The sequence below is a fragment of the Oncorhynchus tshawytscha genome, linkage group LG22 (assembly GCF_018296145.1).
Source record: "Oncorhynchus tshawytscha isolate Ot180627B linkage group LG22, Otsh_v2.0, whole genome shotgun sequence".
NCBI lineage: Eukaryota > Metazoa > Chordata > Actinopteri > Salmoniformes > Salmonidae > Oncorhynchus > Oncorhynchus tshawytscha.
The window spans coordinates 19,361,834-19,376,631 of NC_056450.1; the positions used below are offsets into that span (position 1 = coordinate 19,361,834).

Consider the following 14,798-nt stretch of genomic DNA (forward strand, 5'->3'; position numbering starts at 1 on the left):
TAGTCCCGAGGCATGGTCCTAGGGCTCAGGTCCTCTGAGAGAGTGAAAGAAAGAGAAAAAGAGAGAGAGAATTCGAGAGAGCATACTTAAATTCACACAGGACACCGGATAAGACAGGAGAAATACTCCAGATGTAACAGATTGACCCTAGCCCCCCGACACAAACTATTACAGCATAAATACTAGAGGCTGAGACGGGAGGGGTCGGGAGACACTGTGGCCCCGTCCGATGATACCCCTGGGCAGGGCCAAACAGGCAGGATGTAACCCCACCCACTTTGCCAAAGCACAGCCCCCACACCACTAGAGGGATATCTTCAACCACCAACTTATCATCCTGAGACAAGGCCGAGTATAGCCCACAAAGATCTCCCTCACGGCACACGACAGGAAGATCACGTCATTGACTCAACCCACTCAAGTGACGCACCCCTCCTAGGGACGGCATGGAAGAGCACCAGTAAGCCAGTGACTCAGCCCCTGGAATAGGGTTTGAGGCAGAGAATCCCATGAACACACTCAGTATTTCCTCATGGTGGTGGTGGGTCATTCTCTTCTCTTTCTCCTGTGTACTGGGAAGCCTGGCAGTGTGGCTAAGCTGAAGCAGGCGTAGGAGCAAGGCCATGGGCAAAGGGAGGAGGATTCCTTTGAAACTGTGAACCCACACCCAATCGTCCCTGCCCCAGTCTTCTCACACAAGGGCCTGCACAAGGGGACCCTAGATTGTCCAGGAGCCAGGAATTAGGATGGACCAGGATTGACCATCCCAACAGTATGAAATACCTTTCTTCCTCTGTCTCCTTTCCTTTACCATCACTAATCTGAAATGACATGATAGGTTTCAATCAAATGGCTTTAACCCAAACTATGTAGTCACCCTATACCAGTAGGAGAGGAAATGAAGGAAGGAGATGTTAGAGTTTTGGGCCACAGCTCTATGTTGACATCCTGACTAGGGAGGGATGGATTCATTTCCCTTCCCTCTGTGTCTGTCAGATGGAGGGACACTGAATATTATTGCAATATATTACTACACTAAATTATTATAATATAGTACAAATTCTAATGTATTTATCTATTACTCCAAAGTCAATGACTACCTGAGTGTAGCATTACATTACAACTAGCTCTATGCATGGTATCTGTTTACATTTCACATGTCTTATCTAATCAAATCCATTTTTAGGGAGGTGATCAAGAACCTGATGGTCACTCTGAATATTTACTTAAATGTGTTATTTCAGGGTTAAAAAAAAAACTGTTTTTGCTTTTTCATTATGGGATATTGTGTGGGCTCATGAGCTGTGCTCAAATTTTACTGTGGATAGATTTAGTTTGGACCTTTGTACAAATTAGAATCGTGCATAAGAGTTGCCACATCAATGTTACACTGAATTAATTATTTAAGGTATTGTTATTAAATGTTCAATACCAATGTTATTTAATGTTATTAGTTATATTCCATTCCAATATTATATTGCAATTAATATTTGTTTTAATTCATTAAAAACAACTATTGAAAACCTTTTGCTCCCGAATGTCATTTCAAAGACTGCTGGGATTTAAAATCTTGCATTATTCAAATCATGTTTAGTTCAGTTGTACATAATGGAAAAGGAACAACAAAGAAAGAACAAAGAAAACTAATGTGCTAGGTCAGTTAAAAAGGACTTTACATCAAATCTCCTCATAGTGCTGTATATTAATGGTGACGTGCTACACCTTCCCCCCCCCATATTTAATTAAAATAATTAAAATAAGACAACTAGACCAAGCTTTTAAAGTATTACTTACTAAAGAATTTCTAAATAAATGTACCGGGCCAATTACCCCGGTACTTTTAAAAAACGCCACTTTTCTAAAAACAACATTTCATGAAATCACTGAAGAAGTGTAGACTGTAGCCATTTATTTAGCTTTATAGTTGATGACCTTCATCCACATGCCATTTTTATTTCTCCAAACATTGCTTTTTTGGGTCAGCAATTGGACATTGTTCTTAGGGGAGCTGGTTACCCCCTCCTACCCTACTTGTTGTGGATAAAGGTATGCTTTTGTGGTTACATTCCCATGTACCGAATAAAATATACAAGTTAAATGGGGTTCCATTGCATTTTCAACTCTACTGATGGTTTTGTCACACAAAAGAAAAATGCATTATAGCGAATGTGCCCATTCTGGTCTTGGTACCGCGCTCTATCCAACAGCTCAACAGCTCACCGATATGGAAACATTTTTTATTTGTAAAATGCCAGCCAAACATCGATCATCATGTCACCCTGTGACAACAATTTTGGACCCCCTTGTGACCCCCCTAAACGTGGAGTATTAAATCATTTTTCCATAACTTTTTTTACATCCATTATTAGACAGTGGCAACGGTGGTGATTATGAACATGGTCTTTTCCCTGCAATGCAGTGAAGAAAACGATGACAACAATAACGTCTAATGTAGCTGGCCCTTCTAACAGTAGAACTGTCCCAGCTTGCCCCCCCAGTTGAAATGGTCTAGAACCGCCACTGGTTCTCCACAACACGGAATAGGGCCCTAAACCTTTATAATGTTGCATTAGTGACTTAGGTTTGTCTCTTATTTATTCAATTACGTAGGTGTATATATTGTCCTTGTGTATTTTGAGTACATATCCATCAGTATTGACTGTAGATTTACAACCATTTTGTGCACAGATTGAAACATCCATGTTTGAATAAATGAAGCTAAATGTAGCTGGACAGTGCTGATGTTGCTCTTTTTCTGGTTTGTTTGAGATGTCAAAGATGTATTTTAGAGGCACCTGTTGCAATCTTCTACACCAACACTTCTACACCAACAATTAGTGTTTAATATCCACCTAGCAGCCCTCAACTCTTACCCAGCACTACAGTAAAACACTGATATAACAAATACATATTTATTGAATCTGTTACAAACATCAAACCAAAAACAAGTTTTGACTCTTAAAATATAATTCAATATGTGTTATAGATTTTGTACCTAATTATATTTTCATGTAATCTCCACCTTTTCAGTGTTACTAACACATCCATCATCTCAAAAGCACTAAAACTGTAGCATGAAAAGGGTTTTTCAGTGTCAAAGGCTGCCATTTATTTACAGATTTGGCTGAAAAAGTGGTTCATCTTGTAGACCTAAGGAATGTGCATTTACTTTTTTGGTTTTCCTGTTGGGATTTGGGTCTACCTATCTACATTAGAAAAAACATTAACAAACAGGTAGGTGAGAATGAAAGAATGTCATTCATAAACATTTGTTTAAAAAAAATCACTGCGTGATTGTTCTCACATTCTTTCTTAGTTGGATATTTTTAGTGCCCTACTAGGCCTACATACAAATATTACAATTCAATTATAAAATCGTACAATATTTTTGCATAACCTTTGAGTCCTTTTGAGCTGTAGGTTGACACTCATGGTGCAGTCCTTTTGGCGCAAACCAGCTCCTTATTTTCTACTACGCTCCACATCATGAGTAGCTCCTGAGGGCTCAGTTTATGGACTACGATTAGGTTTTTGAAAAAGCACGGTTCGCTGTTCATTGGGCTCACTCTGCGTTTCATGATGCCAAAGGTCCTAAATCCCGGGTGCATCTCAGGTGCCAAGTGAAGCTTCTGGAGGCACATTCCCAAAAAGACATCATCAATCGGATAGAGCTCCAAGTCCTCTGAAACCACGAACAGTCTCCGAGCTAATTGTGAGGACATTAAAAACCCACCACCACCAACATAAGGTGGGTACGGTCTGTCAAATAGCTCTTTGGGGATGTAATATTTGCTCTGGCGGTTTCTGATGGGTATGGCTTTGGAGATGGTGTCCCCAACAAATACATTTAGAACATTGCGGTCCTCAGTCTTGAAACGAATAAGTTCCAGCAAGTTATTTGTATTCACGAAAACGTCATCATCCCCTTTGAATATAAACTTGGCACTGCAGCAGTGAATATCAAACCATTTCAGAAAATTTACCTCTTTCAAGGTGAGGTTGAAAAATGTGTCCATAAAATCCCATTGTAGAATGTCTCCATATATCATGTCCTCATACTCAATCAACTTTTGAAGGTTTTTAGTGTCTTTGCCATTTGTAGCGCTTCCAAGGAGAAACAGCGTTTTTATTCTCTTACCATCAATTGTTTGTTCCCTACCCCAGGTATTACGCACTGCCTCTCGCCTATCATGCTGCTCTATAACGGATTTCACCACCATGAGCAAGTGCACGTCTCCATTCCTGCACTTATCCGGATGGTTTATCAACATTGGGAAATATCGACAATGTCTATGCAACACAAACTGGTGGAACCTCGTGTCCAAACGTCGAAACCAATCGTTTTCCCTTACGGCTGAATCTTCACTGCAGTTCATAACGTGTACATCCCAAGTAGACGCAGTAGTGTTGGAGACGGTCATCCGTGGCGCATCCAAATCATCACCAATAACTGGCGGCGAGTAGTTTCCCAAACTGCTTTTCAATATACGTTTTCCTTTGTATAAATCACACTCAGGTCCACACCAACCGGCGTGTCCCATGCTTTTAACCTCCATATCGTCCTTGATGCTGTTATCCACAAGCTTGAACTTTGAAATCATCACTAAAGACGCAAAAACGAGAGACAAGCTCAGGAGAGTTTTCAATATCCTCTTTCTCCTGAAAAAAGTATCCATAATTATAGCGCCAAACGCGTATGAATGAATTAGAAATACTTCAATTGAATAGGCACCCCTATTTTCATAGCATTTAATTACTCATTATTGTCCATTTGAAGTCCATCATTATCCTTTGAAAAATGGAGAGCTGCGTGTAAAATATAGGCTGGCTACAGAGTCAACAGAGAAACTATTCCGTGTCCAGCTACATTGAAAATAAACTGGCTACGCCACCGTGCTATTCCCTTGCAATTACTTTATTTTCTTTGTTTTCTCAATCTTTGTTACATCATGCAAAAAAAATAAAAAATATTCGATGTGAGAGAGTCTACCACCTGCAGACTGGTTTGAAAAGTGACTGTCGCCTACGAGCTTCTCCCCTTACTCACTTTTAATTCTCCCCTCCCCACTACACTTTTCTGTGACCAAATGCAGGTTTCTTATTTCACATCACAGGTGGCTCACTAGACTGCGCATCCTGTTGGTTCACTAGACTTTGAACATCGACAAGGCTAGATATCTAATGTCATAGGATACTTGAAAAAACGAAGTCTAAGGCTGAGGCTATATTGTTCATTTGATTGCACCTATGCTATTTATTTTTCAAGCATTGGAATGTATTGTCATATTATAATGATCATAACGTTATACTGTATTATATAATATTGTGAATGATACAATTGCCCATCAAAGTAGCTTCAGAAAACTTGATTAGAATATACTGGGGAAATGTGTTTTGCGGCGGCAATCTCCATTAACACAAATATATATATGTGTGTGTGTGTGAGAATAGCCCCCGGGGCCAAAACAGTGTAACTCCAGGGGAGGTGTGAAGAAAATCACGCTTTTAGCACCCCTGTGTGTAGGTTTGGGGGAATTGTCTAACGTCTGTTGAGAGGTGCGTGCAGTGCGCACATTGGGTCAAACTTGTGTCGTTTAAAAAAAAATCATAAACTACCACGCTGTTTTGCCAAGTATCTTGGCCTATAAAGTGCATTCAAATTAAGACACGATACTCAAGTAGTTAGCTAGCACAACGGTGTTGCTAACGCCTGCTGTGTACCAGACTAGCTGGCTAAAAAGTGTCTTCTGTGGGGTTTAGCGGCGGCTGACTTCCAACATCTTTAACTTCTTTATTAACTGTACTGAAGCGCCCCTGCCTCCCGCCTGTCCTAGCTTCTTCTTCCACGAGGTTTAAGGGCGGTTGGCATCCAATAAATGTTGCATTACCGCCACCTACTAGGCTGGAGTATAACTCCCTTACACCTTGCTTGAAAAATTAAATAAACAAATACCCTGCCATCTACACTCACCCTACTCCAATATTTTAATGTATTAAATCCTTCAAAATTCAAAAGGCACTCGCACATCTGAGCAATTATTTTTTACAGGTGCATGGCAACTTTTCGGATGTCAAGTCTCGCACACGCAAATACCTCTTTGTAGCTGCCACCACAACCTCTATTTTCTGTGACCTATATTCCACCCCTGCAGGACTGTTGATAACCATTGCTGTAAATGTTAAAATCCAATCTTACTGAAACATATTACTTGTTGGCCTACCCCTCTGTACTGGTACAGATCTACTACTCACACCACTCCTCTCGGGATCCCTCCCCCTTGACCCATATTCCTCTACTTTCTTAACTGCCTCAGCATATGACAACTTCTGTTCTACTCTAACCCTGGAAACCTTTCTTTTCTGTGGATTTTATATGGCGGTTGCCAACCAACTGTAAGTTTCAAGTTTTAATGCCACATGCACAAGTACAGTGAAATGCCTTTCTTGCAAACTAAAAACCCAACAATGGAATAATTAATAACAATCTATGACTAGAAAAAAAATAAGAAAAGGAAATATTTAAAAAGTCAGATTCAATACCAAATGTACATGTGCAGGGATACTGGACTGATGGAGGTAGATATGTATAGGGGTAAGAGGACTAGGCAATAAGATAAACAGAGTAGGAGCAGCTTGCATGTGAGTGGGTGTACGGGTGTGTAGAGTCTGTATAAATGTATGTGCATATTATGTGTGAGTGAGAAAATAATGAAGTGTTTGTGTGTGTTGGAGTGACAATGTGTGTGGGTGGGGGGGCTGTGAGTGTGCATAGAGACAGTGCAAAGATTGAAATAAAAGGTCAATAAAGATACAAGGTAAACTCATAGTCCATGTAGTTATTTTGTTAGCTATTTGTCAGTCGTATTTCTTGGGGATAGAAGCTGTTCAAGTGCCTGTTGTTGTCAGACTTGATGCAGCGGTACCTCTTGCCATGCTGCAGCAGAGAAAATAGTCTATGGACTGGGCGCTTGGAGTCTTTGACGATTTTCCCGGGCCTTCTTTTCACACTACCTGATACAGATGTCCTGGAAGGCAGGAAGCTCGGCCCCAGTGATGTACTGGGCTATCCGCAGAACCATTTGTAGCGCCATGCGATCGAGTGCAGTGCTATTGCCATACCAAGCAGTAAGGTGCATTACCTCCACCAACTGGACTGGAGTGTGGACCATAGACAAGGCCTAAATCCTAACCAATATTCTCATCTCTAAGGAGAAGGAATACATAATTAAATATTACATCCTCTGAAGATTTATTTAGCAGTTCACTTAATCCTATCTTTTCAACCCCATTACTCCTCAAAACTAATAACAGTCGCTCCCTTTCCCTCACATATTCCTGGAACTGAAATAAAACATGTTCCACTGCCTCCATCTCCTCCTGACTACGATCACACCTCCCAGTCGGATGTTTCCCCACCAATTCCAATGTACTATTGAGCCTTGTGTGTCCCAGTCTCAGCCTTGTGACTACACTTTCCTCCCTTCTCTCTCGGCCTGAGGACCTCCCTGCCCCCACCTTTTCCTAGATCTTATACAGGAGTCTTCCCTTTCTCTCCCTGTTCCACAACTCTTGCCATTTGTTTTTAACCACTGTTCCCTTGGCAAATTAATTCTACATTTGCAAACATTTCTAAAAATGTGTTTTGCTTTGTCATTATGGGGTATTGTGTGTAGATTGATGGGGGGGGGGACTATTGAATCCATTTTAGAATAAGGCTGTAACGTAACAAAATGTGGGAAAAGTGAAGGGGTCTGAATACCTTCCGAAAGCACTGTACATACAGTGACTTGCAAAATTATTCAGAACCCTTGAATGTATTAACATTTTAGATTACAAAGTGGGATTAAAATGGATTTAATTGTAATTCTTGTCAAAAATCTATGCAAAATATTAATGCCAAAGTGGAAGAATTTTTTATTTTAAAGATATATAAAAATTCAACTCTAAAATATATGCCTAGTCGTTGCATATGTATTCAGCCCCTTTGTTCAGTTCTGGAGTCAAATTTGGCTTAACAAATCCCATAAATTACATGGACTCACTGTGTGAAATAATAGGGGTTGAAGTGATTTTTGAATGATTAGCTCTTCCTCTGTCCCCCATACATACAATATATGTAAGGTCAAGTATTGAATTTCAAGCACAGATTCAACTGCAAAGACCAGGGAGCCTTTCGAAAGCCTCATAAAGAAGGGCCGGGATTGGTAGATGGGTAACAATAACAAATGAGACATTTAATATATATTTAAGTACGGTCAAGTTAATAATTATGCTGTGGATTATGTATTAAACAACCCAGACACATACAAGTTACTTGTCCTTCTGAACTGCAGGACAGGAATGAAACTGCTCAGACACATTAACATGACACCATTGGTGATTTTTAAATAGCTACAGAGTTCAATGGCTGTAATGGGAGAACTGAGGATGGATCAACAACATTGTAGTGTTGACCTAAATGACAGAGTGAAAAGGATTACAAATATACATCTTGTATGGCACTAAAGTAATACTGCAAAGGAACACACTTTTTGGCCTAAATGCAAAGCCTTATGTTTGGGGCAAATCCAACACATCACTGAGTAACTGCCTCTTCATTTTCAAGGATGGTGGTGGCTGCATCATGGTATGGGTATGCTTGACACTGGCAAACACTCAAGGTTTTGAGGATCAAAAGAAACAGGCAAAATACTAGAGGAAAACCAATTTTCAGCAGGACAATAACCTACAACACAAGGCCAAATCTACACTAAAGTTGCTTACCAAGAAGACAGTGAATGTCTTTGTGAAATGAAACACACCACATCCATTTATGTATATAGCGGAGATACTATTTAAAGACACCAATCACCCACCTCCCTTATCCCTTACCAGTCCTTGCAGAGTGATTAGTGGCTACCAGACTTGGACAAAGCCCGTATGGTTGCAATTTATGACTGTATAGTCCAATATGAATGTTCAATACGGGTGAGCAAATGTGGCTCATTTCACAGTGGTTTCAGAGGCCTGCAATAAGAGATATGACGCTAATATGGGTGTAAACTCTACATAGTTGTGTTCTGTTTGTGTCACTGGGTAGGCTGATACCCCATTTCATGGGTGCCCACTCCATAGGTAAGGCTGAACAGTGCATATACACTCAGTGGCCACCCTGTGGTTCGATCCAACAGGCAGTGAGTCACATGTCCGTGGCTTGCTATATAAAGCAGGCAGACAGGCATCGAGGCATTCAGTTATTGTTCAATTGAATGTTAGAATGTGTAAAACGAGTGATCTAAGCGACTTAGTGTGGTATGATCGTAGGTGCCAGACTGACCGGTTCCAGTATCTCAGAGACGTCCGGCCTCCTGGGCTTTTCACTCACGACAGTGTCTAGGGTTTCCCGAGAATGGTGCAACAAACAAAAAACATCCAGTCAGAGGCAGTCCTGTGGGAAAAAAACAGCTTGTTGATGAGAAAGGTTGAAGGAGAATGGCAAGAATTGTGCAAGCTAACAGGCGGGCCACAAACAGACAAATAACGGATAAGTACAACAGTGGTGTGCAGAACGGCATCTCAGAACTCGTCGGGTCCTTGTCACGGGTGGGCTATTACATTTTTACAATCTAGCCAATTTTGATCCCCAATAGGGTCCAGCTACGACGTCATCTCTCAGAGCAGTCATCCCTCAGGGTCTCTATGCTGCCACCTACTGATCAAATCAAATTGTATTTGTCACATGCACCGAATATAACGTAGACCTTACCGTGAAATGCTTACTTACAAGCTCTTAACCAACAATGCAGTTCAAGAGATAGAGTTAATAAAATATTTACTAAATAAACTCCAGTTAAAAAAAATCTATGAATCAATCAAAAAGTAACACAAGAAATGTACATAACAATAACGAGGCTATATACAGGGGTTACCGGTACCGAGTCAATGTGCGGGGGGACAGGTTAGTCGAGGTGACTTGTAAAGTGACTATGCATAGATAAACTGCTGCTACTTGCAGTTTATTATGTAAATAGGGTCAATGTAAATAGTCCAGGTGGCTACTTCAGTCCCCGTCAACTTTAATGGGGGCCTGTTTGGCCCTCCTTTTCCTATAGTCCACGATCAACTCCTTTGTCTTGCTCACATTGAGAGAGAGGTTGTTGTCCTGGTACACTGCCAGGTCTCTGACCTCCTTCCTATAGGGTGTCTCATCGTTGTCGGTGATCAGGCCTACAACTGCTGTGTCGTAAGCAAACTTAATGATGGTGTTGGAGTCGTACTTGGCCACCCAGTCGTGAGTGAACAGGGAATACAGGAGAGGTATAATCACGCACCACTGACAGGCCCCAGTGTTGAGGATCAGTGTGGCAGATGTGTTGTTACCTACCCTCACCACCTGGGGGCGGCCCGTCAGGAAGTCCAGGATCCAGTTGCAGAGGGAGGTGTTTAGTCCCAGGGTCCTTAGCTTAGTGATGAGCTTTGAGGGTACTATGGTGTTGAACGCTGAGCAGTAATCAATGAACAGCATTCTCACATAGGTGTTCCTTTTGTCCAGGTGGGAAAGGGCAGTGTGGAGTGCGAGTGAGATTGCGTCATCTGTTGGGGCAGTATGCAAATTGGAGTGGTTTTAGGGTTTCTGGCATGATGGTGTTGATGTGAGCCATGACCAGCCTTTCAAAGCACTTCATGGCTACCGAGTGCTATGGGCGGTAATAATTTAGGCAGGTTACCTTTGCTGCCTAATATGTTATCTCTCAGTGCAGTGCATCTCTCAGATAAAGTGGGGGTTTCGAAAGGAACCAATAAGGAGAAGGGGGGTTTTGAAATATGCCACTCAAGACGCCGTTTGGGTTATCGGACGTCAGTCATGGTCTGCAGAAATTAAATGAAGGAATTTAATTTACGCAACAACAACAAAAAAGATGAACTCACTGTGAGTTGTCTTAGAACATTACCTACAGGTAGCCGTGTACGTAATGTTATGATTTTCGTAAATGTAAATGCTAGCTAACGTTAGCTACATTAACTTATTTCACATTCACTTTACAATCTATGTATTATTGAATATTTGAAATAATAATCATAATAATAATTGAAATATCAAGTCATCGCGGTCCTAGTAGTTATGGAATTCCAGCGCTTCTAGTGTTAAAATACTCTTTCGAAATCCCCACTTCTCCTTTTTATGGTTCATTTTGAAACCCACACTAATCCTTATATGGTTCCTTTCGACACCCCCCACTATTCCCGAGAGATGCACTGCACTGGGCGTAGGTGGCAGCCTATCAGTAGGTGGCAGCATAGAGACCCTGGTGGATGACTGAGATGTCGCAACTGGCCCCCTCTCAATTTGACTTTGTGGCTGTGCTAACTAGTGGAAGCCAGCATATCACCTCAATCAGCATTGAGCCCGGTGTAAGGTCGAGGTAACCCTACTGACGCATATGCTGTTTTGTTCTCCAAAACTGGAAACGGAAAATAATTACTTGCACGTGACTTCTATACAGAAACATTTAGTCGGGTTCGGAAGCTGTCTCGGTTCACCACGGCGGCGCTTTATCAGAACCACGATTTTACAGTTTGCTGACTACCTGTATTTACAACACAATTACTGGATTTTATTAGCTAATTTGGCTACATCCACTGACTGTGAAAAAAGCGACTGTTTACAAGATTGCAAGCCAGCGACCGACATAGCTATCCAGGTAACGTTAAGCTTGTCAGAGTTGGCTAGTTACTGCAGCTACTAACGTTAAGTTAGCTAGTTAACCTCCCACAACAGTATTTATATTATTTTTAACACTTCGGGTAGTTATGTATTACATTTTCCATTGTCTTTGGGAATTGTTTAGTCTTTTATCAGCTTGTGGGGCAGTAACATCAGTTTAGTCTGCTAAAAGTTGGGCAGTTACAGTTGGTTAGCCAGCTAGAAGTGTTAGCTAATGTCCAGTTGTCCAACTGAGTTAACAACATGTGTGAACTCCTCATTTCAGATGCCGAGTCGAGTTAGCAACATGAAGCGGCGAAAGGGGATGTGCGCTGTTTCCTCAAGCAGGGTCCATCTCGAGGTGAAGAGTTCAGATAAGGTCGGTGAACGTTTAGTTCTTCTGTTTTCATTTTACATTATGGATTACGCAAGAGTGTAAAGTACTAAAGTAAAAATACTTTAAAGTACTACTTAGTTTTTTGGGGTATCCGTACTTTACTATGTAGTATTTTTTACTTTACTACATTCCTAAATAAAATAATGTACTTTTCACTTCATATATTTTCCCTGAAACCCAAAAGTACTCTTTACATTTTGAATGCTTAGCAGGACAGAAAATGGTCCAATTCAGTTACCAAGAGAACATCCCTACTGCCTATGATCTGGCGGACTCACTAAACACATACTTTGTTTGTAAGTGGTGTCTGAGTGTTGGCATATGTCCCTGCGTATCTATACATAATAATAATAATAGTGGTCTGGGTTTCCTAATAAGGAATTAGAAATTATCCATACTTGTACTTTTGATATTTAAGTAGATTTTAGCAATTCAAATCAAACTTTGTCACGTGTTGAATACAACAAGTGTAGACCTTACTGTGAATGCTTACTTACAAGCCCTTAACCAACAGTGGAATTACATTTACTTTTGATACTTAAGTATATTTAAAACCAAATACTTTTACTCAAGTAGTATTTTACTGGGTAACTTTTATTGGAGTCATTTCCTGTTAAGATATCTTTACTTTTACACCAGTTTGACAGTTGGGTACTTTTTCCACCACTGGGATTGTCATTAATAGTGTCATGGAAGCCTGTTTATTATTTTTAATAAGTTGTTATTTTGACTTTATAGAGTTCAGGGAAGAGGAGGCATGTTAAAAAAATGAAAATTGAAGACTCAAAAACAGAAATGGCCCTGAATGACTGGATGGTTGGTGGTTGTAGGGAGTCAACAACCATTTCTGAGAGGCTCGGCTGCGATAGGCCTGAAAAGACAAGTTGTGGAGCACCACCAGACCTGGAGGAATTGTGGGAGGGTAAAGAGAACGGTGTGCGATTGGAGTTGAATTACTGTCGAACAAACGGGTTGCCAGAGAAGACGGAGGATGACGAAACAGAAGAGGGTGTTGTGATTGACAAGAGCGTCTTCCTTGATGATGACAGTAACCAGGTTCTTCCTGTGGAAAAGTTCTTCGGAAACATGGAAGTTGTGCAGGTGAGATGAGATTTTATAACAAGTGTTAGGTGTGATAAACAAGATCCTGGTCTGATGTTTGGAGCACAATGCCTGCGTTTTACACAGGCAGCAAAATTATTTAAAAAAAAAAATCTTCAAAAATGTGTCTTTTGACCAATCAGTACAGTTCAGAAAAGCTATTTTTTGGTGGGGAAAAGATCAGAATTGGGCTGCCTGTGTAAACGCAACCAATAAAGGTTTCCATCCAACCTTTATTATGCGAGTAATTCTGCTTTCATGTGCTAGTCGGAACAAGAAAGCATGTGGGAAATTTCACAGTTAACTGGTTGAATGCGGCACGTGTATCACTATAACAGGTTAGCAAGTTGGACATTTCAGAGTTTCCTATTTCCGACAAGCGCGTGAAAAAGTCACAACAGGCCTGATGGAAACATTTGTCGGTGAACTTTCCAAATGTCGACAAAACTAAATACACTAGACAAGTTGATATTTTTGTCTGTAAAATGAATTGTGAGAAATGGCAGCAGAAACTCATGTTGTACCTACTCTGGTCTTGGCAAATGAGGTCTAGCCAACAGCTCAGATACAGTGGGGGTAAGCTAGTCTATATGATGAGATTATTATGGATAAGGGCGAGGAATATTTTTTTATTTGTCAAGCATCGATCATGCCACCAGAATCCGACCCATCTATATTTATTGGAAAGGAGCATCAAGATCACTGCACTTTCATCACCTTGTGAAGTTCATAACTTATTTAATCTGTAGCCTAAAACTGCATGGTTTCCGGAGTTGTAGTGGGAGGATCACATATATTGTGGGACTCCCAAGTTTACTTCGATATGATAGTTATTCTATCAAAATTTCCACGGCCAATTCTTGCATAATTAATTTTACTGACAAAGATCCCACCATGTCAAATAAACATTATGTCTGTATTTATAAAATTGTACCAAAACGTTGTTTCCATCACAGCTGTTGTGATCGTCTTTTTATATATGACTTTTTTTGCATAAAAACTGGATGGAAACATGGTTATTGACATGCTGTTATTTGCCTTGTAGGATTGTCCACGGAGATCTACGGCCACTTCGACCTTCAGCAGGAGGGAGCACAGGAGACGACAGTACTATGCCAAAGAGGACAGTGATGAAGAGGGCTACACAGAAATGCAGCAAGATGAAATAGTTGGCACTTAATTTACAGAAATAACTCCATCCTATCAATAGGATGGAATAAAACGTGTCCATAAACGACCTTAACAAGCCTAACGTCACAGTTGAGCCTGAAAGTGGATTCGTTCAACAGAACCAGGGTATCAAGTTAATGTTTTGCCAGCATATACCCTAAAGTTATACATCTTTGTATTAATATTTGCACTAACAAAACTTCGCTTTTCAATTATCTATACTGTATATTGTTTAAATGGTACAGGTTAAGTGCTCAGATTGTTTTATTTATATTGTATCTTTTACAATATTGTTACTGAATGCCTTACGTATGCACAATATTTGTAGTCAAAGTTGCATTGCCAATACAAGAACTTAAATGTTCAATTACCTGTGTCTGCTGTTTTGTATTGTGCTATTGAAACTAAGCAGAACTTTATCACATAATTATCTAATTACACTTACAG

General features: G+C 40.5%; 2 protein-coding genes across 2 annotated transcripts; one reads left to right on the top strand and one right to left on the bottom strand.

The window, feature by feature from the left end:
- Positions 1–2,898: 2,898 nt before the first annotated feature.
- On the bottom strand, positions 2,899–5,074 carry LOC112221992 (UDP-GlcNAc:betaGal beta-1,3-N-acetylglucosaminyltransferase 7). The gene has a single exon (XM_024384496.2). The coding sequence runs from the start codon at positions 4,674–4,676 to the stop codon at positions 3,429–3,431; it is 1,248 nt and encodes a 415-aa protein (XP_024240264.1). The 5' UTR covers positions 4,677–5,074; the 3' UTR covers positions 2,899–3,428.
- A 6,226-nt stretch (positions 5,075–11,300) lies between these two features.
- LOC112221995 (UPF0688 protein C1orf174 homolog) lies at positions 11,301–14,718 on the top strand. Its single transcript, XM_024384499.2, has 4 exons — positions 11,301–11,681; positions 11,970–12,062; positions 12,819–13,181; positions 14,227–14,718. Exons 1-4 carry the CDS (start codon positions 11,421–11,423, stop codon positions 14,359–14,361), a joined length of 852 nt encoding a protein of 283 aa, XP_024240267.1. The 5' UTR covers positions 11,301–11,420; the 3' UTR covers positions 14,362–14,718.
- Positions 14,719–14,798: the final 80 nt, after the last annotated feature.

Excerpts from the sequence above, each read along its gene's own strand:
- LOC112221992 (XM_024384496.2), bottom strand. The coding sequence starts at position 4,676 with ATGGATACTTTTTTCAGGAGAAAGAGGATATTGAAAACTCTCCTGAGC.
- LOC112221995 (XM_024384499.2), top strand. The coding sequence starts at position 11,421 with ATGCTGTTTTGTTCTCCAAAACTGGAAACGGAAAATAATTACTTGCAC. Across the intron at positions 12,063-12,818 it reads AGGTGAAGAGTTCAGATAAG|AGTTCAGGGAAGAGGAGGCA; the intron begins GTCGGTGAACGT and ends TTGACTTTATAG. Across the intron at positions 13,182-14,226 it reads GAAACATGGAAGTTGTGCAG|GATTGTCCACGGAGATCTAC; the intron begins GTGAGATGAGAT and ends TTTGCCTTGTAG.